This window comes from Lynx canadensis, chromosome D1 (genome assembly GCF_007474595.2).
Source record: "Lynx canadensis isolate LIC74 chromosome D1, mLynCan4.pri.v2, whole genome shotgun sequence".
Classification (NCBI taxonomy): domain Eukaryota; kingdom Metazoa; phylum Chordata; class Mammalia; order Carnivora; family Felidae; genus Lynx; species Lynx canadensis.
Genome location: NC_044312.2, coordinates 108,120,825 through 108,145,202, shown reverse-complemented (window position 1 = coordinate 108,145,202; position 24,378 = coordinate 108,120,825). Strand labels below are relative to the sequence as shown.

Genomic DNA, 24,378 nt, shown 5'->3' with positions numbered 1-24,378 from the left:
ACGCCCTCGTCGGTTTTTGGCCCTTTGGTCCTGGCAGGACTGAGAGTGGGGCCTCTTACGGGCTCTGAAGCTTCCGCGCCTCCTGGGGAGGGAGGGGGCTTGGCTGAGTGGGGGGTGTTCTTCCTCCCGCCTCTTCCAGGCCCCAGCACCACCTGCACCGAAGAGTCCTGTGCCAACCAGGGTGTCTGCTTGCAGCAGTGGGATGGCTTCACCTGTGACTGCACCATGACTTCCTACGGAGGCCCTGTCTGCAATGACCGTGAGTTCCCGGGGGGATCTGGCCCCTTCCCAGCCATAGGGACTGCCGGGGAGGAGAGAGGGTCTCTGAGAGCCATGCTGCTTGCTTCCTTCTTATCCCTTCTTGTCCTGAGAGCACGGGGCGGGGGGGGGGGGGGGATGTGGGGGGAGGGGAGCTGCTGGCTGCTGTCGACCCTCGACCCCTTGGAGTCTTTCCTTTGGGGCCTGGGCGGGATTGCTGCTGCCTGAGCCCCTGGGGCAATCTGCTGATAAGACGGCCTCCTCCCTTTGCTCGGAGCTGGCTGGACGCTGCCCCCTTCACCTGTACCCAAAGATGTCAGCCTCTGTTGCTCTCCCTGTGAGATTTTGGTGATGGTCTTAACAGGTTTGATTTACCTGCTATAGCTCAGGACAGGGGGCAGGCGTCGACCTGCACCCCCTTTCCTCCGGTGCCCTCGGGAGAGTGCAGCGGAAGTCTCGAATTTCCTGCCCAGAGTCGGCCCGCTCCCAAGGGGGCAGGCTCAGGAGATTCCCAGGAGGCCAGGCCGCTGGACAGCTGGCTTCCCTAGACAGCAGTCATGCTGTTCCCGACTACGCCCACCCCCCCCCCCGCCCCCCGCCAAGGATCTCAGCTGTAGGTGGTCCCCTTGGAGCCACAAGGACACTCCTTAGCGTCCTTGCCTCGTTCTTCTCCCTGTCTGGGCATCTGTCTGCCAACTTGCATATTGTCTGAGGCCCCTCCCTAGAGAGGGCACTGTCAGTGGCAGTTTCTGGTACCGGGGCTTGGTGGCCAGCAGTGGGTTAGGGCTTGGCAGAGGGAGGGCAGCTGGGGCAGGAAGTGGAGAGAGGGAGACTCCTATCTGAGGGGGGCTGCAGAGTTTCTCTTGGACGACTGGCCTGCGGGCAGCAGCGAGGAAGAGGGCAGTCTTCTCAGGCATCACCTGAATGGTCTTCCTTCGGGGTAGCCCTGTGGAGAGACCAGGGGTGTGGCCAGTCAGCTGCCTGGGAAAAGACACACACACACACACACACACACACACACACACACACACACACCACTCAGGACTGGGCTTTTTCATTTTACAAACATGGGGACCGAGGCCTGGAGGGGTCAGTGGATTTCTGGGGGTAGTTAATCATAGATGTGGGCTAAGAACTGGGGTCGGTGCCTTTGCTTCCCTGCCACGTCTTGGAGCCGTAGTCATCTGGGCACGAGTCCTGAGTTTCTTACGGGATCCACCTACAAGTTCCAGGGACTGGGTTCTTGGGCAGATCTTGGTTCTTCCTTCTCCGTGGGAAGCCTGTTCTGCCCTCTTCCTCAGCACTGTTGGGGGGCTCTGAGGCCTGGCCCAGGCTTGAGGATCTCCGCTTCCTGTTCCCATCCTGTCTTCAGGGTTTTCCTTGTCTGACCTGCTCCTCTCTGTTCCTCCCAAAGCCCCCAGACGATGTCCCCCAGGGCTCAGGGACACTGGAGCCCTGGCTCCCCAGGGAAGAAAGACAGGGCGGGGCCTCTTTCTATCCAGCTCACTCACTGTGCACAGATCTGGAGACGGTGGTAACTTTGATGCTCAACAGTAATAATCCCCACTGGTTGTTTAGCGTTTGGCAGTTCACAAAGCTCTTTTAATTTATTCCTCAGTGAAGGCAGTGGGCTGGAGACCGACCGTCCTGTTTAACTGATGGGGAAACCGAGGCCACTTGCATGCCCTAAATTCTCGGGTGCTGGGGGGATAGAGTGCGGCTGGAACCTGGGAGCTCCTGACTCCATTACCTCCTGCTGTTCATTTAGTCCCGGGTGGTGGTGCTGAAAGTGGGCATTTTTTTTTTAAATTTTTTTAATGTTTATTTATTTTTGAGAGAGAGAGACAGACAGACAGAGACAAAGACAGAGTGTGAATGGGGGGTGGGGGAAGGCAGAGAGAGAGAGGGAGACACAGAATCGGAAGCAGGCTCCAGGCTCCGAGCTGTCAGCACAGAGCCCGACGCGGGGCTCGAACTCACGAACTGCGAGATCATGACCTGAGCCGGAGTCGGATGCTCAACCGACTGAGCCCCCCAGGCGCCCCTAATAGTGGGCATTTCTTGCCTGGGATGCAAAGGATCAAGGTCAAGAAATACTGCTGCCCACTGTCACTACTACACTGGCACACACCGGAGCCTTCTGGAAGCGGGCATAGAGATTGTTGGGAATTTAGGGAGTTATGTCATCTTTTAGCGAGGGTGGGAAGAGAGGCTGGAACAGCTTCTTCAGGTTCCAGGAAGGCGGGAGGCAGGGAGACTCGGGGCTGGGGAGCAGGGCATATCTTGGGAAGAATCACCATCCCCGAGCACTGGTCTGTGTCTGGTGGCAGGCCTGAGCAGAGCCGTGGAGGTCAAGACAAGGTGGGTGCAACCTGGCAGCTGCTGGGATTCTGCCTGCTGCTTCCCCCGATACCGGCCCTGGGGGACCTTCTGAGATCTCTGCCCTGGAAGGGCAGGGCAGGAACCTGGGGCTGGGGGCTGTGCCATTACTTCCCAAACCGTAATTCCCTCTTCTCTTGGGATCGTGCCTCCTAATTCTCCACATTCGGCTCTGTGTCTTGTTCGTGCTGTCCCTCTATGGCTGGTCTTCTTGGGGCCCGGCCGCTGCACAAGGTCATGCGGGAACCTGGCCGAGAGGCCTGTTCAGTTCACCCTGCCTGAGTGTGAAGGCCCTGGGAACAGCACGGGGCATGAAGGGGCCCAGAGCCGGAAGAGAGGGAGGAGGGTGGGAATGGCCAGGGTGTCCTCAGAGCGTTGGGGTTGTCTCGTGGGTGGGGGAGAGACTGGGGTGGGGAGACGTCTGACCTTCATTCAGGACAACCTTTCCCAGCTTGTGGCCTCAGTTTCTCCGTCTGTAACATGGGGTGTGCAGGACCTCTGTGTCCCTTTAAAGTTCAGTAGCCTGCTCTGGGAAGGCAGGAGAGATCAGAGGAGAGAACCCATCTCTGCCATGAGAGAGAGGAAGGTGGGGGAGAGAATGGAGAACAGAATACGAAATGAGGGAGGAAGGGAAGCTAGAAGGAGGGACACCGCTTGACATGGGGCTGAAATTCCAGAACTGGGGTTTGGGACCCAGGCGCTCCCATCAGGCCTGCTCAGGGTTCTGTCTTCCAGAACCCCCCTCTCCCAGGATATCAGCTCTTCCCCATGCCTGCCCTCCTCTTCTCATCTCTCCACTTGCTCTGTTCATCTCCGCAGGCTCTGTTGATGTCTTGCACACCTCTCCCTCTCCTCTTTTACCCTCCGTCTCCCCCCCCCCCGGCTCCCCAACGTCACCCCCTCCAACTCTCTCCACTTCCCACTCACTGATATTGATTGGCCTCTAGGCGGTTTCCCTTCCTCTCCTCTCACCGCCACCGGCTCCTCCCTCCTTCCCTCTGGGACCATAAATTTTCTGCCTGCTCAGAGCTGTGTCAGTCTCTATTCCAGAGCCTGGGGCACAAGGATGGGATGGAGAGGGCAGGCGGACAAGGCTTCAGGGGGCCCCAGCCCCGCTTTGCAGGCTGCAGTGTCTCTTTCCTCACAGAGCCATGTTCCACCTCGAAGCCTTCCTTCTCTTCTGGGGACCCCTTGCTTCACTTCTGAAGGGCCAGGGGCCAAATGGGGCCACGTCCTCCCACAAGGTTGGGGAGGTGACCTGGGCAACAGGGGAGCTGTCCTGGGTGCTGACTGCATTCAGGCGTTCCCGTCGGGCTCACGGTGCTGGAAGATGAAATTCAGAATCAATTAGCAGGAGCCAGCCCTCTCCTGCCTGTGTGCCCCCATTCCCTGTCCCCTTTCTCACATCACCTCCCCTTTCCTTTTGCCCTTTCTTCACCACCCCTCCTCACTCTACTACCCTGTTTCTTTGGCTCCTTCCAGGTCCATCTCCACCTCCCTCCCTCTTCCTCTTTCTTGACCCTCTGCCCCCCACCCCCACCCCTTCCCTGGTTCGAGGAGACCATCGTCTCACTGAACCCAGATTGATGTGGGTGCAGAGGTCACATCCAGATGAAGGGATGGGAGTCTCTCTGCACTTACCTCTTGGGCTATGACAGGTGCTTCCCAGAGGTCCCCAAAACTCTGCGGTGGGGAGTGGGGGGAGGCAGATCCCAGTGGAGGGGCACCTAGAAGAAGTGGCTTCCTCGGCCGAACCTAAGTGACCCAGGAAGGGTTTTGTCCTAAGTGGGACACTCAGTGGACAGGTGTCCTGAAAACTCCGTGGAGGGAGAGGTTGAGGCCGGGGGAGGGGAAGATCGGAGGCGTCCAGCGAGGGTGTGCTGGGTAGGGGAGCACCCTTTTGGGAAGGTAGTGAGAAGACTGTACGTGTGTGACGTGTCTTCCCCTTGAGTACCTGTGAGGCTCTGGGTCATTGTTTTTGGAGGGTGAGCTGGGAGGAGGTGTCTGTGTGTATGTTGGCTGTTCATCGCTTGCGGCCGAACACGTATGTGTGCGCGCATGTGTGCCTCTGTGCATGTGCACACCTCCTGCCCCTCCCCCGCGCCGAGTGTGAGTCCGTGCGCCAGTGTCTATGAGCACATGTATGCATGTATGTGTCTGAGCCTGTGTGTGTGCCTGCGCGCTCACTGGTGCCTGTATGGGCACGTGGGTGTCTCCATACCCGTCCACATCCTAGCGTGCACGTGTGTTCCGAGGGGTGCGTGCAGAGGTGGCCGTGGCCACATCTCTGCGCGCTGGACCAGAGAGGGCACCACTGGGGTTCGTCCAGGTGCGGGGGAAGGGAAGGCGGAGGAAGAGAGCTGCCTCTCTTGCTAGCCTCAGTCCTGTTCAATTATTCAGCAGGGCCCCTTCTCTGGAGCGGGCGGGAGGGGAGCGCGCGCGCCCGGGCGCGGGGGAGGGGCGGGGCGGGGCGCGCGCAGAGGAGAGGCGAGCGCCAGGCGGGCTAGCCAGGTGCCGTGCGGCGGAGCTGCCCAGCGCCGCCCGCAGATCGGGAGCCGCTCGGGTCCCTCTGCCCTGCCCCCTCCTCCTCCCGCGCTCCCTCTCCCCTCCCCTCTCCGCTCCTCTCCTCTCCTCCCTCCCTCTCCCTTCCAGCCCTCAGCCTCTGCAGCAACACTCCGCTGCCTCCATCTCTCCACCGGAATCTCGCAGGCTCGCGCCTTTCCTCTGCTCAGTCCCGCTCCCCTCCTCTCCTCTCCCCTCCTCTCCCTTCATTCCCCCCCTCACCCGGATTTGCTTCCCTCCTCCCTTTTCCCGCCCCCCCCCCCGGCCGCTCCCTCCTTTCCCCCCCGGCCTCCGTCGGGCGGCAGCGGCAGCAGCGGCGCGGCCGGCCCTAGTCTCCGTCGTTCTCCCGCTTCTCCCCTCCAGCCTCCCCCCTCCCCCGGCTCGGTTTTTCCGCAGGATTTCCCCCGCTCTCCCATCCCTGCTTGGCCCCCGCGCCTCCCCTACCTCTCCACCCGGCACCATGCCCCCTCCCCCGGGCGCTCCCCCGGGTTTCTGACGGCCCTCTGCGCCGCTCCGACCCCGCTGGGATGCGGGCAGACCCTTAGCTCCTCGAGATGGACCCAGGCGTCCTGGACCTTGGCGTTGCCGCTCCGCGGACCTCGGATTCCCCGGCGGGATCCAGTTGATTTCGTTGGCTCCGGACCGAGGCTTGGGCTCTGGTTTTCCTTCTCTTCACCCCTACCCCCCCTCCCGGGGCTCGGAGCCGGAGGGGGGCTTCGCGGGGCTGCGCAGCCCCGCGTCCCCGCCCCCGGCCATGGGGCTGTGAGGCGGCCGCCCCCGGGCCGAAATGCCCCCCGGGGGGAGCGGGCCGGGGGGGTGCCCGCGCCGCCCCCCCGCCCTGGCCGGGCCCCCGACGCCGCCGCCGCCACCTCTGCTGCCGCTCCTGCTGCTGCCGCTACTGCTGGGGGCGGCCGAGGGGGCCCGGGTCTCCTCCAGCCTCAGCACCACCCACCACGTCCACCACTTCCACAGCAAGCACGGCACCGTGCCCATCGCCATCAACCGCATGCCCTTCCTCACCCGCGGCGGGCACGGTAAGTGGCGCTCTGCCGTGGCCGGCCCCCCCCACCCCCGTCCCCCCTCCCCCGGCCTCCCGTGCGCGCGGCCCCGGCCCCGCGGGCCGCACCCCAGCTTGTGCGCGCCGAGGCCGGCCCCTCCGCTTTGCGGGCCCGCGTTCCCTCACCTACCATCTCCGGCTCCCAGCTCCTCGGCCCCACCCTGGCCTCTCCATCACCCCCTGCATCGGCCTCAGCTTGGCCGTCATCGCTCATTTCTTGCCTCACCTTCACCTCCTTCTCCCCATCTCGGTCTGTCAACCCCTTCCTGTTTCCGCTCCCATCACCTCCCCATCTCTGTGCCTTCATCCTGGGTCCAGCTCTCCCCCTACCCTGCCCTCTCCTCCACCTCTGCCCCTCACCGTTTCTCCAGCCGGCTCACCTCCACCTCTGCCCCTCCCTACCTTGCCACTGCTCGTCCGGCATCTCTGGGCCTAGTTTCTCATCTTTGTCCCCCCAGCTGTGCTCCCCTCCGCCCCATCTGTCATCTCTGCCTCTGACGTGTCCCGTCTCTTCCTCTCCCACCTCTCCCATGTCCGCCTCTATTTCACCTCTGTCCCCCCCCCACCCACCCCGTTTCCCCTCTGACTGGCCTTCCATCACCCCCCAAACAGTCAGCGCCCTCCCCTGCCCCAGCCCTCTCCTGGCCTCATCTCTCCTTTGCAACCCCTCTGCACCTCTGCCCTACCTGCACCTCTGACCCCCAGCGTCTCTCACCTCTGCAACCTTACTGCTTGGAGCTCACACTCCCTCCCTCCCCGCCCCAGGCTCCCTATGATCTCCCAGCCCAGTCTCCCCACCTCCCCTCATCCCGGTCACCCCATCAACCTGGGCCGGTCCTCTGTCACCTTCCACTTCCTGTCACCTCTTATCTCAGCCCCTCATAACCCTTCCATCTCAAAACCGGCTTCATCTTCCCTCTCAGACCTCATCAACTTCCATTTCCAAACTCTATCACTTCTCGTTTCCGCCCTGTATCACCTCCCGCCTCGGCCCCCCATCACTTCATAGCTTCAACCCTCAGGTTCTCTGTGTGCCGTTCCTTCCTAACTCCGTACCTGCCGCCTTCCACCTATCCTCCCTGGTCCCCGTGACCCCTCGCTTCTCGTCACTGCACCCCACAACTTCCAGCCTCTGCACTCTCTCCATCACTGACACGTCCTGACACTTCACCCCTCTTTCCCGTGCCGGACCCCATCGCTTCCCAGCTCAGGTCCCTCCTTCCCAGTCCAGATCAGACCTGTCACCTCCCATCCCGGAGACCCTATCGCTTCCCATTTTAGTCCACACATCACGTCCCCTCCCTGCATACTGCCATCCCTTTCCATAGGGGACCCGTATCCCCTCCATCTGTGTACCTCTCTCCCTCCGACTTCTGCACCTCCCCCCTCCCATCTCTGCGCCTCCTTCGCCTCCTGTTCCTGTCCCCCCATCACCTCCCACCTTGACTCCCATGGTGTTCTGACATCTCCAAGCTCCCATCACCTTTTATCTGGACTCCTATCATCTCTCATCACTGTGCTGCCACCAGCTCTCACTCTGTACCCTTGTCACCTCCCATTTCTGTGCGTCCATCACTTTCCATCTCTGCCCATCCATCACCTCTCTTTCTTTTTCACTCCGCTCTTGTTCCTCCCTCACCTGCCATGCCTGTGTCTTCCTCGCCTCTCCTCCGCGCCCCTCCCGGTCCACCATTTCTGCGCTCTTCTCTGCCTCCCTCGTGCTACTCCTCCTCCGTCCATCTTTGCTTCCCAACCTTTGCCCCTGTGTCCCTCCCAATCTTCTCACCCCCTTTTCTACTCTATCTTTTCCTCTTTTTCCGTGCTCTATTCCGTCTTTGTCCACTTCCCAAGAGTGGCCCCTTCCCACCCTCCTCTCTACTGCCTCCCTCTCTCTTCCCCAGTGTACCTCCTCTCATGTCTTCCTAAGACTGGGGTCCTCTCCATCCAGCGCTCTGCTCCCAGGTCTCTCTCTTCCTCCACTTCCCCAGCCCACACCTTCTCTGGCTCTTAACCCCCTTTTTTCTCCCCACAAGCTCTTGGGCCCTCTGTGCCCTCGTCCCTCCTCTTCATTGTCCCCTCTGGCTCCCCAGAGGCCCAGTGATTCCTCCCAAAGGGGTCCAGATAGGACGAGATCCTTCTGGGCACTGAGGCGATGTGCAAAGTGGTGAGATATAGAGGGGAGGCCGGGATGTTGGGGGGGGCAGCGTGCGTGCAGTGAGGAGCAGAGGGCCAGAGGTGAGAGAGGAGTAGGCCCAGGAGAGGCGAGCAGATTGGAAGGAGGGACCTTCCTAGGAGCTGAGTGGCAGAGGAGGGCTCAGTGAAGGAGCTGGGGTCAGGATGCAAGGAGCTGGGAGACCGGGAGAGAAAATGGAGGAGAGAGCATGGAGGTGGGGGGGGGGGGGGGGCGCTGCTAGGGAATGTTGGTTTTGGGATTGCCTCAGAGATGGCCACCCCCTTGCTGTGTGGAGGAGAAAAATAGCCCCAAGAGGGCTAATGGCTGCCCAGTGCCACAGGGCAACCGAGCAGCAGCCGCAGGACACAACTGGAAGGTGGTGGGAACCAGAAGGGAGGGACCCATGGAGGGTTAGGCAGGTGACAGGAAGGAAGAGGGGCAGAGGGCAGATAGAAGAGTTGGGAGGAGGCCCTCTGGCTGGCCCCACCTCTGTTCACCTTAGTCAAGAGAGGAGGGGAAGGGACAGGTTTCTCTTGGGACCCCCTGCTCAGCTGGAGGAAGAGGCCAACTTGGGAGAGCTTTCTAGACCAAGGGGCATCCTCCCTCTCTGCCCCAACGTCTCCCCCACATCCCCCGGTGTGAGGGAGCCTCTCCTTCTGCACCTGCTTCTCTGTGTCCTTTCTCTGGGCTTCTCCCCGTATTTCTCCTTGCCTTCCTTCCCCCCTCTCCCCCCTTCCCTCCTCCTTTCCTCCCTTCCCTCCATTTACCTCCACCCCTCAACCCCTCCTGTTGCATAATATCCATATCCACCTGCCAGACGCCCATTGACACCCCTGCACCTGATGTCATCTGGGCTTGGGTGGGTGGGTGTGTGTGTGTGGGGGGTGACCAGTACACCTGGATCCGAAAAATGCCCCGAGGGGGTGACACTCTCCTGGTCCTTGACCCTGATTCTGGTTTCAGAGCCTTTCAGCCCCCGACCTTTGTTTCTACTACTCCCTGAAGCCAGAGATGGAGAGCTCTGGATTTATCACTCCAGCTTATAAAGGGGGCTGGCATTTATTTTGATTCTGCACATGGGTGGGTGAACTTGGGGTCTGTGACTGGATGGTGTGTGGCCCAGAAATGGGCCAGAGCGCTGAGCCCAGGGACTGTGGAGACACCCCCCCCCCCACCGCCAGGGTAATGAAGGTCCATTTACAAAGAGCCAGGATGGGCTATGGGCACCTAGGACCGTGGCTTTTCTGGATTGTGCAGGACGTTTTATCCTCTCATGATTTCGAGATCTACCAGAAGGTTTCTGTCATGGCTTCTGATGCAGCTGGGAGACTGGCAGACGGAGGGGCTGCATATGTAGTTTGAACCACAGGGGCATCACTGCATGGGTGGTTATTCACATGGAATGAGTTTATTGTTTGGGTCTGGGTTAGCTAACCATTATTAATGGTTGTGTGTGTGTGTGTGTGTGTGTGTGTCTTTCTAGAATGCAGGTGTGTGGGAACTATATGGAAGGTTCTTGATCGTTTAGTGTCTTACTGGGTCAGTGAATTTCTGCGTCCAGGAGGCCCAGACTATGCGGGGTGTGGACAGAAGGTGCCAGCCCTGGGCTGTTGGCGGTGGGCACCTGGGCCTGTGGCATCTTGCTTCTGGCCAGAGGCTCTCTTGTCTTGGGCTTTGGGGTTGTGTGCCCACCACCCCCCCTGCCCTGTTGTGCACTATGGCGCTCACTAGCTACATGGGGAGGTCAAAGACAGTGGGTCTGGGCCTCCTAGAGTTAATATTCTGGGCCTTGGCTTAGGCCCCTCTCTTCTCCGGAGCCCTTTCTGGAAGCTTTCAGAGGTTCTAGATGTGGTGTGGTGTCCTGGGCTCCTTGTCTCCATGCCTTCCCCTCCAGGGGAGTCTGGTGGCCGGGGGCATACAGGACAGCTTGCAGAGGGGCGGGGGTGGGGGAGGCGAGAGTTATCTCCAGGGCTCGGGGTCCAGCTGGGGAGCAACCAGAAGGGACCCGGCAGAGCCCCATCCCCCTGCCTGCCTTCCTCCCCTACCGGGACGGAAGGAGGCGCCCTGCTGGGGGGAGAAATGTCTCCCCAGGGTAATTACTGCTGCCCCAGTCCAATAAGCCATTCAACCTCATCGGTCTAAGACGGTGTCTCTCCACCCGATTCCCCCACAGTGTAATAAACGCCCTTAGGCTTTAACAGGCCCGCCACGCGTAATAAGCCAGCTGCAGCGTCAGAACAGCTGGGTAATAAAGCCCCCGGGGAAGCCGGGCTGAGCGTGGCCTGGGCTGGGGACTGGAGGGCTGTGGACAGGTGCCCTTTGGCCTTGGGCGCGGGGACGCTGGCCGTCCAGTCCTGCCCTCGCTGCCCGCCCAGGCCTGCCTTTGTGCACTTTTTACAATGTTTGCTGGCCGCCTCGTGTCTCCTATCGGAGTCTGCCTCTCCACGCTGGGTCTTTGTGTGCGGCTGGGTGTGTCGTCGCCTGGGTGTGGGTGTGGGTGTGGGGTCTGCGGGTGCGTCACTGGGGATGTGTCTGCCGTGGGGCCCGGCGCTGGGGGTGCCGGCCGCGCCCCCGATCCCGGAGGCCTCACTGCCCCGTGGGGCACGGGGCCTGCCCGCTCCTCAGGCCCTGTCTGGGTTCAGGCCGGGTTCTGTCCAAGGTGATGTACTGTCTGGGGTCCTGGGGTGGGGAAGTGAGGAGAGAGGGCCTCCCTTCCCTTAGACCTGGGAGGTTTGGGAACGGGCTCCACACAAATGGGGTTTGGCAGGTGTGAGGGACCAAGAAAACCAATGAGCCCCACTCCCCACATCTACCTGGGGGCCCCCCCCGGAGCCCATAGGGTGGAGAGGCGCGGCCTCTGGTCCGGGAGGCCGGGTCAGGGGGCCGTGTGGAAGAAGGTCAGCAATCTCTGTTCCCCTGGGCCTCCCCACCCCCCAAATTTGGACTAGCAGCTTGTGAGTGGAGGGGGAAGGGAGGACCCTGGGTATGATGGTTGCCATGGAAACAGCCGGTTTTCCAGAGTGCTGCAGTGTTGGGAAAGGAGAGACTGTTGCCGGCTGAGAGGCCTGCCCTGCACCCGGCCTTCAGGCCTGGCCCCTTCCGGGCAGGTGACCCGCCTGGGGTGGGGGTGTGGCTCACTGTGTACCCTGCCCCCAGCCAGCCCTCCACCCTGATCCTGGGGCTCCCTCCTGACACCCGGGCCTCCAGCCCCCACCCCGTACCGCACCCCCCCCCCCCCAAGTATAAAGGATTCGTGGGTCTGGAGGGGCCAGAGCCAAGCTGCCTCTGTCTGCTGAGGGTGCTCTCCCAGTGACTCGCTGTGGCCAGATGTCAGTTTTTAGACGTCGAGGTGGTTCTTTCCTGCTTGCCCTGCCCTGGGGGCCGGGGTCATCTCTCCTCTCAGGCCAGATCTGGGGAGAGGGAAGGCGCTGATGACCAGTGCTCTGGAGAACAGTTCCTTCTCCCCCAACCCCTGCTGCCTCTCTGGGACCCAGGCAGGAGTCTCTCCTTCTCCCCTCAGCTCTTCCCTGGGCCTGCAGATGGTGTAGACGGTGCCTCCGTCCAAGGCACTCAGGGTCCCTCTCCTTCAGGGGCCTAGGGGCTTCCTGGGGTAGATCCCACTCCTCTGTGATTGCCCAAACTGCACTGGGGCGCCTAGACCCTAAGGTGAGAGACCCCAAGGTGCTTGAGGGGTCTGGCCTTGAAGGGGGTGACCAGCTGGGCTGCCGTCTTGACAGAGTTTGTTCCTCAGAAGTGTCTAGGCCCCAGGCCTTCCTCAAGTCTCCCTCGGGCCTGCCCTCCCTGGCTCCTAGCTCCCTGACCCCACCCACACCCCAACTTCTCCTACCCACAAGGCCCCACTTTCCTCCCAGCCTACTTCAGGCACGTGCCCTCAGGCCCCACCGCCTTTCTCTCTGGATAAGTCTTCCCCTAAACCCCTCTCCCCTCCCCCCCCCCCAAGAAGTGCTTTGAGAGGAGTCGTTAGTGGCTAATTATTTAATTAAGCATTTTATGAATCTCATCTGCTCTATTTAGGTTCTAAAGAATGCAAGATAGTTCCCTTCCTTCTCTGAAGGCCCCCCTAGTAGAAGTCCTCTAGGCTTCCCAGACAAGGCTCCCTTCCAGGAACCTGGGCGTCCAGCCCCCCACCCCCATCCCAGCCAACGGTCTGCCCCTACCTACCCCTTCCACCCCCCAGGGAGCCCAGTCAGCCGCAGGAGGGAACATGGCAACTAATGGGGTTTATTTTGGGGCTGAGATCGTTAGGGACCTCACACCCGCCCCCGGCAGCCGGATGGAGGAGACTGAGAGGGGAGAGAGGGTGGGGTGGGGGAGGGCAGGGAGAGGGAGCCTTCATCTCTGGCTTCTGTTCTCCCACTTTCTCTCACCTACACCCCTCTCTGTCCCTCTCTGTCCATCTGTCTCTCTGCCTCCTTCCTCCTCTGGCTGTCAGTCTCTAGTCCGTCGTACCCGCCTCCCCATCCCCCAAGGTCTGTCTCTTCTGTGATGGGTAAGGCTCCGGGCACGCCCTCTTTGGGCCCCAGGCAGCCCCCCTCCTAATTGGGAGTGAAAGCAAGGAGTCCTGGACAAACTGGGACCAGGATTTCCAGGGGCTTGGGAGGAGGTGGGGGCAGGCAGTGGAAGGGTGCCAGCCTGTAGGCGATGAGTCAGAGCTGAACACAGCCCCTGCTCCACTCGCCATCGCCTGGGGCTCCTTCTGCCTTAGTGCTTGCTCAGCTTGGCCCCACAGAAGCACACACCTCCGATCTGTCACCCCTGGGAGAAGTTGAGCCGGTCGGGCCCAGGCCCCCCCCCCCCCAGGTCGGTCCTGCCTGCCCTCGGTGCGCTTCTCAGTCCCCTTGCAGCCTCTCTCTGGGCTCCCTCTCTGTGCCACTCTCTCTGTCGCCTCTCTGTTTTGCTGTAATTACAGCTAGAATCCTTGATGAGGCAGCTACGTCTGTCTGTGCGCGTGCGCAGGCCCTCCGCCGGGCACCCGCCCGCCGACTGTTCCCTGGGATGGCAGGGCCTGGTGTCCCCGTGCTCTGGTCGCAGCCCCGAGGACCTGCTCGCTTCGCTCTCCTGAAGTCATCTCTCCTTCTCCCTTCTCTCTGCAGCCGGGACCACATACATCTTTGGGAAGGGGGGAGCGCTCATCACCTACACGTGGCCCCCCAATGACCGGCCCAGCACGAGGATGGACCGCCTGGCCGTGGGCTTCAGCACGCACCAGCGGAGTGCTGTGCTGGTGCGGGTGGACAGTGCCTCCGGCCTCGGAGACTATCTGCAGCTGCACATCGTAAGGATCCTGGCCCCTGACCCCCCCCCCCAAATCCGCTCAGTCCCCTCACCGCCATGGGATCAGCACCTCAAATCCCCCCTCCCACCCCGATTCCTGGAGGTTCCTCTGCGTGGTTCTGCCCCTGAGACCTAACCCCTTCCTGTTCTGCACTCCCGGAGCCGCCCCGGCCGGTCTGACGCTCTCCGGCTCCCCACTCCCTGGCTCTGGGTCCTCTGACCTTCCTGAGCAGAGGGGCCTCCTTGAGCCTTCTGGGCCATTCTCCTGCAGCCCACGTTGTGACTCCCCCGGGGCCGCTGCCTGCTCCCCGCTGGGCCACCCGGGGCGGCCCACTGTGTCCTGTGCCTGTTCTTGCCACGCTTCTTCAGGCCGCCCCGCCCCAGAGCAGCCGCAAGGCACGTTGCCTGAGATCCTGCTGCTGTCTGTGCTCCCCTGTAACCTCTGTTCCCACGACCTTTGCCCTCCCGGCAGCCCCTTGACCCTGCCTCCCCTACAGCCTCTGGCCTCTTGGCGGCACCCCACATCCTTATCCTGGCCTCCTGTCCCACTCGGCTCTGGCTGTTTCGCCGGGCTCCCCTCCTCCACATCTGCTTCTTCCCAGTGCCTCCCTCTGGGCCTCCCACCAAACCCGCCCCCCATCTGCCCACCCTCCCCCCACTAACATCATACCCTACCCGCTCCTCCTGCCATACCCACCATTCTTGCCATACACCCCCTACCTGCCATACCCATTATGCCCTCCACCCGCCCTACCTCCCTATCTGCCCCATCTGCCATACTCCCTCCTCCGTCCACCTGCCACACTACCCCCCTGCCCCGTCCTACCTGCCGCACCCACGGCTCCTCTCTCAGTTTCCATCCTAACTCTAGTCTTCGGGTAGCCCCTTTTCTTCTGTGACCCTTTCCCCTTCTGGTCCAGCCCCACACCCTTCCCTATGGCCTCTGGCCTTGCCCTATTTCATTTCTGCCCTTAGCCTCTTCCCTGTCCCCTCCCCACAGACTTAACCCCTGGGCCTCTGACCTCAGTCTCCATTTCCACCTCCAAGTCCCCTTACAACTGCGTCCTTTCGCCGCCCGCCTCCCACATGCTGACCCTGGCCGGGACTCCCGAGCTGGGGGGGTTGAGTAGGGTGGCCAGGCCCTGTGTGCTGGGAAGGTCTGGGTGTGGGGGGTGGGGATCTGGGCTTTAAGGGGACCAAGGAAGCATGTCTGGGCTCTTGGCCTCTCCCCCTGATGGGACCATGGCTACCGGCCCCTCCTTGCGCAACAGCTCTTCCCGGGTGCCATGGTTGCAGACCCCTCCCCCACCGCCGGGGAGCCAAGGAAGGAGGTGGGAGATGTCCCACGGGCTGGGGTGGAAGCGGCAGCCTCTGGGTGCTGGACGGAGGAGGCCAGGCAGGGAAGTGTGTAGGAGAGGGGTGTGGAGTGGCGAGGAGCCTGGGAAGAAGGCCTGGAAGGTTCGTGCTCGTGTGACAGTGTCTCTGGAGATTGTGACTGCGGACAGCACGTTGACTGTGTGTGACGTGGGGCTGGGTGCGTATCGATGGCGTCAGCAGTGACAGTGGGACCTTGGGGGACTGGGGTGGGGGCACAGGCTGGTGGCCTCTGATCGCTTTGCCTTTCCCAGAGGACTGGTATTTGCTGTTGCTCCAGTCTCCTGACCCTGTGGCACGTGTGGCCGTGTCTCCGTGTCCTTCTCTCTGTGAGTCGGGCTCCTGTTCTCTCTCCACACACTCACGAGAGGCCATGCGTGGCTTCGGAGCGGAGGGCCCGGATTGGAGTCTCAGCCGTGCCACTTCCTTGCTTTGTCCTTGTGTGGTCACCCCATGGCTCTCAGCCTCAGTTTCCTCATCCGTGTAGTAGCTGGGTGCTGAGAGGACAAAGGGAGGCCGTGAGGTTTAAATGAGATGGCGCGTATCAAGCCCTCGGGACACGGCCTGGCCCGTAGGAAGCGCACAGTGTCAGTCCACACCCCGACCATCTGCGATTCCACGGGGCGAGTCAATCTGCGTGTATTGCGTGTCTGCCTCTTTGACCACTTCTGTGTGTCTTTGTGCCTGTGCGGCAAGGGGACGGGGCTCCCCGGCGCTGAAGACACAGGGTAGGGGATCGGGGTGCAGGGAGAAGGGGTCTCCTCTTCTCTCCCAGCAGGCGAGGCCTGTGGCGGGGTCATGGAGGAATGAGGCCCGGCGCCTGGTGCTGCAGAGGGCCGGAGGGGGGCGCCAGGCCGTGTCGGGGAGCCTGGCGAGGGTGGGGGCCCTGGAGGAAGTGTGGGAGCCACGGGAGAGGCCAGCTCTGGGGGAGGAGCCGGGCCCAGACGGGCCGAAGCCCCTCGGGGGCAGCCCCCCAGCCCCTCCTCCCCTGGTGACACACCAGCTCCCGCCACCGCGTCATTAGCAGCTCTCAGAGAGTGGGGAGGCGGCAGCAAAATAAGAGAAAAGCAATTTGACGTTTCTAATAAAGCGTCGCTCCACTTTGCCAAATTAATTTTGACTCCCATAATTATTTGCTGTAGGAGCGGCTGCGTTCTCCCCACCGCCGCCTAATGAGGTAATTGGGGAATTAGGAATTAATGACTTTAACAGAAGTGACAACTGACTTCACGTCGGGAGCAGCTCTGGGAGCTGCCTCTCCCCCGGAGCGCGTGGCTCTGAACTCGGCTGCCTCCTAGGGAACCCAGGTGTCCTGCCTTCCAGTCGCCCTGGCCGGCCCTCTGCCTGGGGTCCTTGACCGCCATCACTGCCTGGCTGAGCCTCACGGGGAGAAACTCTCAGCGGCGTTACTAACAATAGTACTGAGGGGCACCGGCTGTTTCCCCCACGTGCGTGGGGCGCCCGTGACCGTCCCGTCTCCCCGCGACGTTGTCAGTCTGTGGGTAGTGGGGGCGGGGGCTTGCGAGTACTCTTTGTTAGGCAAGCCCAGCCTCAGTTTCCCTGCTTTACTGCATCTGAGGAGAGATGCTGCGTGTGTGTGTGTGTGTGTGTGTGTGTGTGTGCACAGGTGGCTTTCCCAAGTTCTAGGATGGGGAGAACTGGACCCACAAGTGGGGAAGGGATTGGGCGTGGATCTCCAAGTGAGCCACGGCTGCACCCCCTGTGCCCTGCACAGGTCTCTGCAAAACCCCAATCCCCTCCCCATCCCCAGGGCCACCAAGCTGCTTGGCTCTGTTGGCTGCAGGAGTTGACAGCTGAATGGGTCCTAATGCCCAGGCTGGACCGGGCTAGTCTTTCAGGAAGACCCCAGGAGTGTGTGTCCTCTCTGATGATGGGTCATGGGTCCCATGACCGTGTGTGATCCAGGGGGCCTAAGTGAGCCTGTGTGGGTATCTGTCCTATGCAGGAGGGCGTGGGGGACTCAGGAGGCTGAGCTCAGGAGTGCTGCTGGGAAGTTCAGGGGAATGGAATAGAGGCTCAGGTTTAGGGCCTCCTGGGCCTCCCCCTGGCTCCTTTAGATGTCTTTGTCTCTCAGGTAGGTTGGCCTCAGTAGCCTCTGAGATCATTCTTTACCCCTCCGCAGTTTGAGTCCGTGTCTCCTTAGACTAGTGGGCAAGGAAGAGAGCACTGGCTTTGGAGTCAGGCCAACTGGGGTTCAAACCTGGGGTTCCTTTCTTGCGATGTGGATTTGGGGACGTTACTTCACCTCCCTGAGCTCAGTCTCCTCCTCAGTGAATTGGGGGTACCATAAGCTTCCTGAGAGGGTCGCTGTGGGGATGGAGAGGACACACGTGCACAGTACCCATAGAAGGCCTGGCACATTTTAAGGTTTCAGTGAAGTGCTCCCTCCCACTCTGGAGCCATCAATGGAACTCTTCTGGGGCTGGATCCTGGGTGGCCTCTGCAGGGTTCCTCAGGCACTGCCCTGCTCAGGGCTTGGGTCCTAGGTCCTGGGGGTTGCTGAGACCCTTTCCTCCCCTTCTCCAGGCTGCAGTCCCTGTCTTTCCTCGCCTGTCCTTCCTCAGCCGCCAGCCCCGTCCTCTACCCCTACCTGCTCACCTTTCCTTAGTGAGTCTGCTGTGGCTTGTCGCCCTGATCTTTTCCCATACCCATCACCCCCCAATACACACAGTCCAGACCCGCACCTCCGCTCCTGTGACTTCACACTCAGGCCTGACAAGCATGGGGGACGATGAGCTACCAGGAGAGGCATGTTGATGCCCCAGTGCAGGGGTCCCAGGGGCCCCGCTCAGTGCTGAGCATGCAGGGGAGGGGAGGCTTGAGGCTGGGGGTGGCGGGGAGTGGGGAGGCCAGACTTTCCTCAGGCACGGGGCTGGCTTCCGTGGACTTCTCTGTTGGTCGTGCCCTACGGAGGTTTCCACCCTCTGAGCTCCCACTGGTCCCCAACTTAGTCCCGGTCACCTTGTCTGGGGCCTGGGCTCAGTGGCCCTCACACAGAACGGGTGCCCTGTAAACATTTGTGAATATTCTGTATGAACCAAAAGGCAAGAAGCCGGTATGGCTTGGGGAAGTGCTCTCGGTCCAGGCTCTGTACCCCATGGCGGCCCCCACCTCTCTGGATCTCAGGCCCACTCTCTTGGCTGCATGTGGGGGGCCGGCAAGCTCATCGGCCTCCTCGGGCAGGTGACACTGTCCAGCAAAGGCATGACTGAGAGATGTGCATTGCAAATCTGTGAAGTGCCACGGAGCTGGGCCGGTGGTGGTCACAGGTGTTCTAGAAAGAGTGAACCGTTACTCCTTCCCGGTTCCTCACCTCTACCTCCTTGTCCCCAGGACCAGGGCACCGTGGGGGTGATCTTTAACGTGGGCACGGACGACATTACCATCGACGAGCCCAACGCCATCGTGAGCGACGGCAAATACCACGTGGTGCGCTTCACTCGAAGTGGCGGCAACGCCACCCTGCAGGTGGACAGCTGGCCGGTCAATGAGCGGTACCCGGCAGGTAGGCGGCGCCGGCGGGCGGAGGAGGCGCTGTGGGTGGGGCGGGGCGGGCAGGGCGGCCTCTGATAGGATCGCTGCCTGCACCGGGGCGGGGCTAAGCGGAGATGTTTCCGGCTGGGGGCGGGGCCGAGGGAACTGCGCGTGGCTAGTTGGGACGCGGGCGGGGGCGTGGCTAAAGAGAAAGGTTGGGATTTGCAAGGGCGAGCTAGTCCTCGGTGGTGGGAGTTGGTGGGCTAGGAGGGCAAGGGCAGAACTGAGCTGGGAAGGCTGCGAGGCCAGGGCCCAGGTGGAGCTGGGGGAGAAAAGAAGAGGAAGAAGGGGAGAAGTAGGGAGAGTCTGACTCGATGGAGGAAAGAATAGGTTTAGAATTGAGGGACAGGCAGAAATGGGGAGGCAGATGCAGAAACCAAAAAGAGAAGATCCATAAGTAACCCAGAATATATCTTGGCGAGGAGGCAGGCTTGTTCCCAAGGACAGAGCCAAGGAACGAACCAAGGTCTCTACAGACAGCAGATCATAGATCCATATCAGGAGACCTAGATAAAGGAAGAGAAGTGACCACAGAGATGCAGAGAAAAGGAACCCGTGTCTCAGGGAATAGGGGACATGATGAAAGGGAGAGAAGGCCAAATGACAAGAGTGTCAGCACATTCCACGAACCTTCACTGGCAACCTACTAGGCATCAGGTCCTGTGCCAGAGACACCGGGGAGCAGGACACGGCCTCTGCTTGCAGGGAGCTCGCAGTCTAGGAGGGGTGAGCACAGCAACCAGACCCAGTTTCAACAGTGTGACAGCTGTGGTGGCCCGGGACAAACCAAGGTCTGAGGAGCACGGGGAGAGAAGGGGATGAGGACATGGGAGGAACGAGGAGGCAGAGAAAGAGCCTCAGAGTGAGGGGGCAGCCAGGGGAGGGGTGATGGAGAGATATGGAAATAGTCACCGAGACAAGAGCAAAGACGGAGGCAGCTCCCCAAGTGAGGCAGAGAGATATATGGAGACGTGGTGGCACAGACCCAACCAGTGGGAGAAGAGGTGGACAGAGCCTCGGGAGGGAGAGGAAGAGAGCCCAGTGCGGGAGATTGAGAGGGTGGGGGAAACAGAACCACTGCAGGGGAACACTGCAGAAACGTAGACATGCGGAGGTATAATATGGCTGAGTGACCCTGCATAGTCACACACACGGGGGCGACCGAGGAGAAGCGAGAGCATGTGCAGCCTCGGTCCCTCTCCGAGGCAGAAGTGACAGCCGAGGCGGGGGCTGCCCCACCCCGACTGAGGAGGGCGTGGGCAGAAGGACAGGGAAAAGTGCAGGTACGCACACCCTCACGGGCCCGCTTACGCCGTCGGAAAGACGCCGGTGGAGATTCCCAGCTCCCAGTCACACAGGCTTGTCCCCAACATTCTGGAAAAAAAAAAAGAGAACCACGTGGCCCGAGAAATACAGAGGGTGATGGACACACAGACCAACCACGGACACACGGATGACTGCAAATACTCGGATGGTCAGACAGACATAAGGGAAAGGAAAGTCCTGCAGAGGGGTGCCAGCCTACCCCAAGGTTCTGGGCGCCTGTGGGACCATGCAGGTGCACAGACACTCCCATGTGACGGCTGGCACGTGCACAGGCCAGGCCGTGTAGGTATGACTGCCCTGTGATCATCAGTCTCCTCTCTCTCTCTCTGTCTCTCTCTCTGTCTCTCTCTCTGTCTCTGTCTCTCTCTCTCTCTCTCTCTCTCACACACACACACACACACACACACACACACACACACACACACAGGAGGGCAACCTTTGTAGCAGCGAGGACATCGGCCTCAGCTCAGCTGAACAGAGCCGGGCTGGGAGAACATGAAGGTTTCACCACATCGAGCCATGACTTGGGTCCAGAACTCTTCCCTTGGAGCCTAGCAGGCCAGAGGCCAGGTTGGAGGACTCGTGTCTACCCTTCCTCTGCTCAGGGACCCCTGGCTGGGGGTGGGGAAGACAGCCCGTCCCCTGGCTGCAGCATGAGGGCAGACGGTCTGCAAAAGCCAAGGGTATCATCCCCAGCGATGCGAAGCAGGCTGGGTTAGTGGAGTGCATGGGCCCAGAGCCTGGGCCTTCCAGACTTTCCGGAAGCCCAGAGACTCAGCTCTTGGACTCTGAGTCAGCAGGGCCAGACTTTTAATCCTGGATCTCCTGATGACAAGCTGTGTGGCCTTGGGTGGGTCGTCCAGCCTCTCTGAATCTGTTTCCACCTCCGAGAGGTAGGGATCATACACGCTTCATAGCAATACTGAGAGAATTCTGTCCGATGACGCAAGGAAGGCGCCAGAATGGCACGATATAGAGGAGGCGCTCAACAAACCGAACTTTGGTTAGAATTGTTATGTGCTTCAGTGAGAAGGATGTACATTCTTCCCTTCCTCTCAGGACACACAGGGACAAATACACGGACAGACACACACACAGACACACACACAAGTATCCCAGTGCAGGTACGTCCCTAAATGCTTCCTGCCCTCCTGCCTCTCTGCCCCTGCATGCGTGGTCTGCCCCTGCTTTCCCTGCCCGACTCCCTTCTTTCCCTGCCCGACTCCCTTCTGGCCGCTTCACCTCTCCTCCAGCGTCTTCTTCGGTCCCTCTCACTCCTGTCTTCAGGGTGGGATGCCCTGTGCCATCTCTAACGGAGCAAAGAACACTGCCGGTCACTTGCCAGTCTCCCGTGCTTGGCTGGGGTCCTCTGTGGGCAAGGGCCAGGCCTTCATCTTTGCATCTCTGATACCCAGCCCCAGGAACAGAGCAGATGCTCAAGATGTGTTTGTTGAGTGACTAAACGAGTGAACAATCCATTGTTTACTTAAAACACCAGCGACCTAAATCTGTAGGGAAGGCAAGGTCTCATTTGCCCCAGAAGCACCCAGGGAGGCACCTGCCACGCACACATGAACACTTGGTGTGCTTGTTCACGAGAGAGGTCCACCGCAGGCCCGGCCCCGGTCTCACCGGGCAGCGAGTGTAGCTGTGCAGTGTGAGATGATCAGGAAAGCACCCCCATAACACGTTATTGAACCCTGTGTGTGGTTTCAGTGGGAAGAGTGGCCAGATTCCCAAAAGAAATCATTTCTACTTCCACTGCTGCAGACTGGAATAATCCACAGCCTGTGGATGCAGGGAGGAACACACAACTCCTAGGCATGCTGACAGACCCCTTTCCACAGGCTCACTCTCCCTCCCTCTCCCTTTCCCTCTCCTCCCCCCCCCACCCCCACACATATACACCCCTTCCCTCCCCATCTCCAAGAACTAGACAATGGTGAGTGGAAAGAGGGACAGGTGGGCACAGCAGGGTTGAGGAGGGGTGGGGTTGGGAATTGGGGAAAGGAGCTAGAAGGAGAAAGGCTAGTGAGTGAGAGGGGTCAGGAGCTGGGCTGGGTCCCCAGGGCAGAAATGAAAGGGGACCTGAGCAGAGACGAGTCTGAGGGTCTCGGAATGCGACTGAGATGGGGAAAGAGAGCCCGAGATGGCAGGGCTGGGTGCACCTGTAGGGAGGGACCCAGGGCAGGCGGAGAGGGCTGCCAGGGGCTGCGAGATGGCTGTGGAGAAGGGCAGGGGGGCGGGTGGGGCCGCTGGGTGGCGTGTCACCTGTGGTGGGTGGTGGCAGGTAGACAGGATCGTGGGCAGGCTGACAAGGCTGCAGAGCCTGTAGGAGGCGGAGATTAAGGCGGAAGCTGGTGGGGTAGGGGGGTGGGGTGGAGCTGGCAAAAGAAGGTGGAGCGAGGAGCTGAGCACAGAAGGTAAAGGGAGCCGAGATGCCTGGAGAAGTGGTTCAAATCTCACTGTTAAGCGCGAGTGCCGGGCCGCCCCCTAAATGCCGCATAAACCCCACTTAACCCATCCCTCCCCCTTCTAAACCACCCTCTAAACTCAGTAACCAGCTGGGCCACTGAGGCCCCCCACCCCCTAACTTAAACCCGCTAAATGCCCCTCCCTGCCCCCCCACCCCACTTCGGGATGGGGAAGGAAGGTGGGTACCACAGCCTGAGCACAGATAAACCTGTTTAACCTCTGACCTTTGACCTTCCAGCTGCCTTTTCTTTCGGTCCCCTTTCCTTTTCTTCCATGTCCCTGTCTTTTTCTTTGGGTCACTCGTTGCCCCCAGGGTGGGGCCGGCTCCGGATGGGAGCCTAGGGAGGGGACACGGGAGGACGGGGGACCCAGCGTCTCTTCTCCCGCCTTGGGTGGACCTTCCCCCCTTTCCGTTGGATGTCGCTGCTTACTCTGAGTCTCCTGAGAAACGCGTAATTACTTTTCTAACTCCTTTGGACTTCGCCGCCTGAGAAACCTACTGTCTTTCTAAACTTTTCCAAGGAAACTTTGATAACGAGCGCCTGGCGATTGCTAGACAGAGAATCCCCTACCGGCTTGGTCGAGTAGTAGATGAGTGGCTGCTCGACAAAGGTAATTAACCAGAATTAATTAATTAATTAATTAATTAACTTTAAAAACACTATCTTAAAGGTGCAGAGCTCTCTCTTTCCCCACCGTGCCTTCCCCATCGCCCGCCCCTTAGCGAGGGACTGATTTTCCCACCGGGATGCCCCCTTCCCCTCTGGAGTCAGTAGTCTGTGTCTTTGGAGGGGTGGTTTTGGACAAGGGTGGGGTTTTTCTCAGAAGAGGGCTTCTTCCAAACCTGGCATGGGCTGGGATAATCCATGGGATTCCTGGACCATCCCGGTAGAGCAGGCTGGAACGCAGATCAGATGGGGAGGGAGGTTTCCCAAAGGGCCAGCAGCCAGGGCAGCCTGCACTGCACTTAGGAGCAGGAAGGCTCTGGGAAGCAGGAAGTGCTGATCCTAGGATCCAAAGGGAGGGTAGGAAGGCTTCGCCAGGGTCCTCGAAGGAGGAAAAGAAAGAGTGAGGGCCTGCCATCCTACTGGAAAGACCCCCCAAGAGAATGGCTCCGGGCACTGTCTCTGGAATGGGCCCACGTTGGTCCAGAAGGCCTCTTAGGAGGAGCAGAGGCGAGGGCAGGGGGCCTACTAGGAGGTAGGGGCGGGGGCAGGTGTCCCACAAGGGTTTCTGTGTGTGCCGAGCTGATGAGGAAGACAGAACAGGCTAGCTGAGAGGCCACATGTAGCGAGGCACTGCTGGGTGTGAGGGAGAAGGCCACTTGTCGCCAAGGGAAGTTGGGGCCAAGGGCAAAGGCATCCCATTCCCTTCGGAGAGGGGGCGAGCTCTGTACCTCTAAGGCTAAACTCTAGGGGGGCAGTAGAAGTGTTAAACCCCCACCTAACCAGCTGATAACTGTGCTTTTAAATGTCCACTGGGGCCTGCCCCAGCTAAAACCCCCAGATGTCACCTCCAGCCCCCCACACAGCCAGTGGGGACTAAACATGCTGATAACCAGATGTGATAAATCCGTAACAGGACAAAAAGTTAAAGGGACTGTAACAGACATCGCTAAAACCTACAGCCCCCAGCCGCACTGGGTTGCTGTCTCCAGCGGGGCGAACTTTAACCCTTTGAGGAGTTCACGGCGGGCGGGGCCACAGGGGCCGAGTTCGCTAACCTATGTAGCTTCCTCTCAATCACCCACTTCCCTCTCCCAGAATCAGAGAGGCCAGGGGAGCAGCCTGGGCTGAGGCTGGGACAACTTGTGACCCCCCAGGAGGCGGAGCTGGATGGGCCCTGGTGGGTGGGGGGGGGGGGTAGGGAGCGGGGCTTGCAGATCAGGTGAGGGTGAACCCCAGCCGTCCTTTCCTAGCTGCGT

At 60.6% G+C, this 24,378-nt stretch overlaps 1 protein-coding gene across 19 annotated transcripts in view; it reads left to right on the top strand.

Annotated features, from left to right (window-relative positions):
• NRXN2 (neurexin 2) overlaps nt 1-24,378 on the top strand; it is a 98,549-nt gene that overhangs the window by 57,351 nt on the left and 16,820 nt on the right. For 13 of the 19 annotated variants that reach the window (XM_032594914.1, XM_032594920.1, XM_032594913.1 and 10 more), the window contains 4 exons: nt 140-259; nt 13,544-13,725; nt 18,453-18,624; nt 22,977-23,066. In XM_032594914.1, the coding sequence (XP_032450805.1) occupies nt 140-259; nt 13,544-13,725; nt 18,453-18,624; nt 22,977-23,066 (564 nt within the window). Of the gene's footprint in view, nt 1-139; nt 260-5,986; nt 6,234-13,543; nt 13,726-18,452; nt 18,625-22,976; nt 23,067-24,378 lie in introns of those variants that run through there. The other 6 variants (XM_032594922.1, XM_030332729.1, XM_032594919.1 and 3 more) reach the window with 2 other exon arrangements.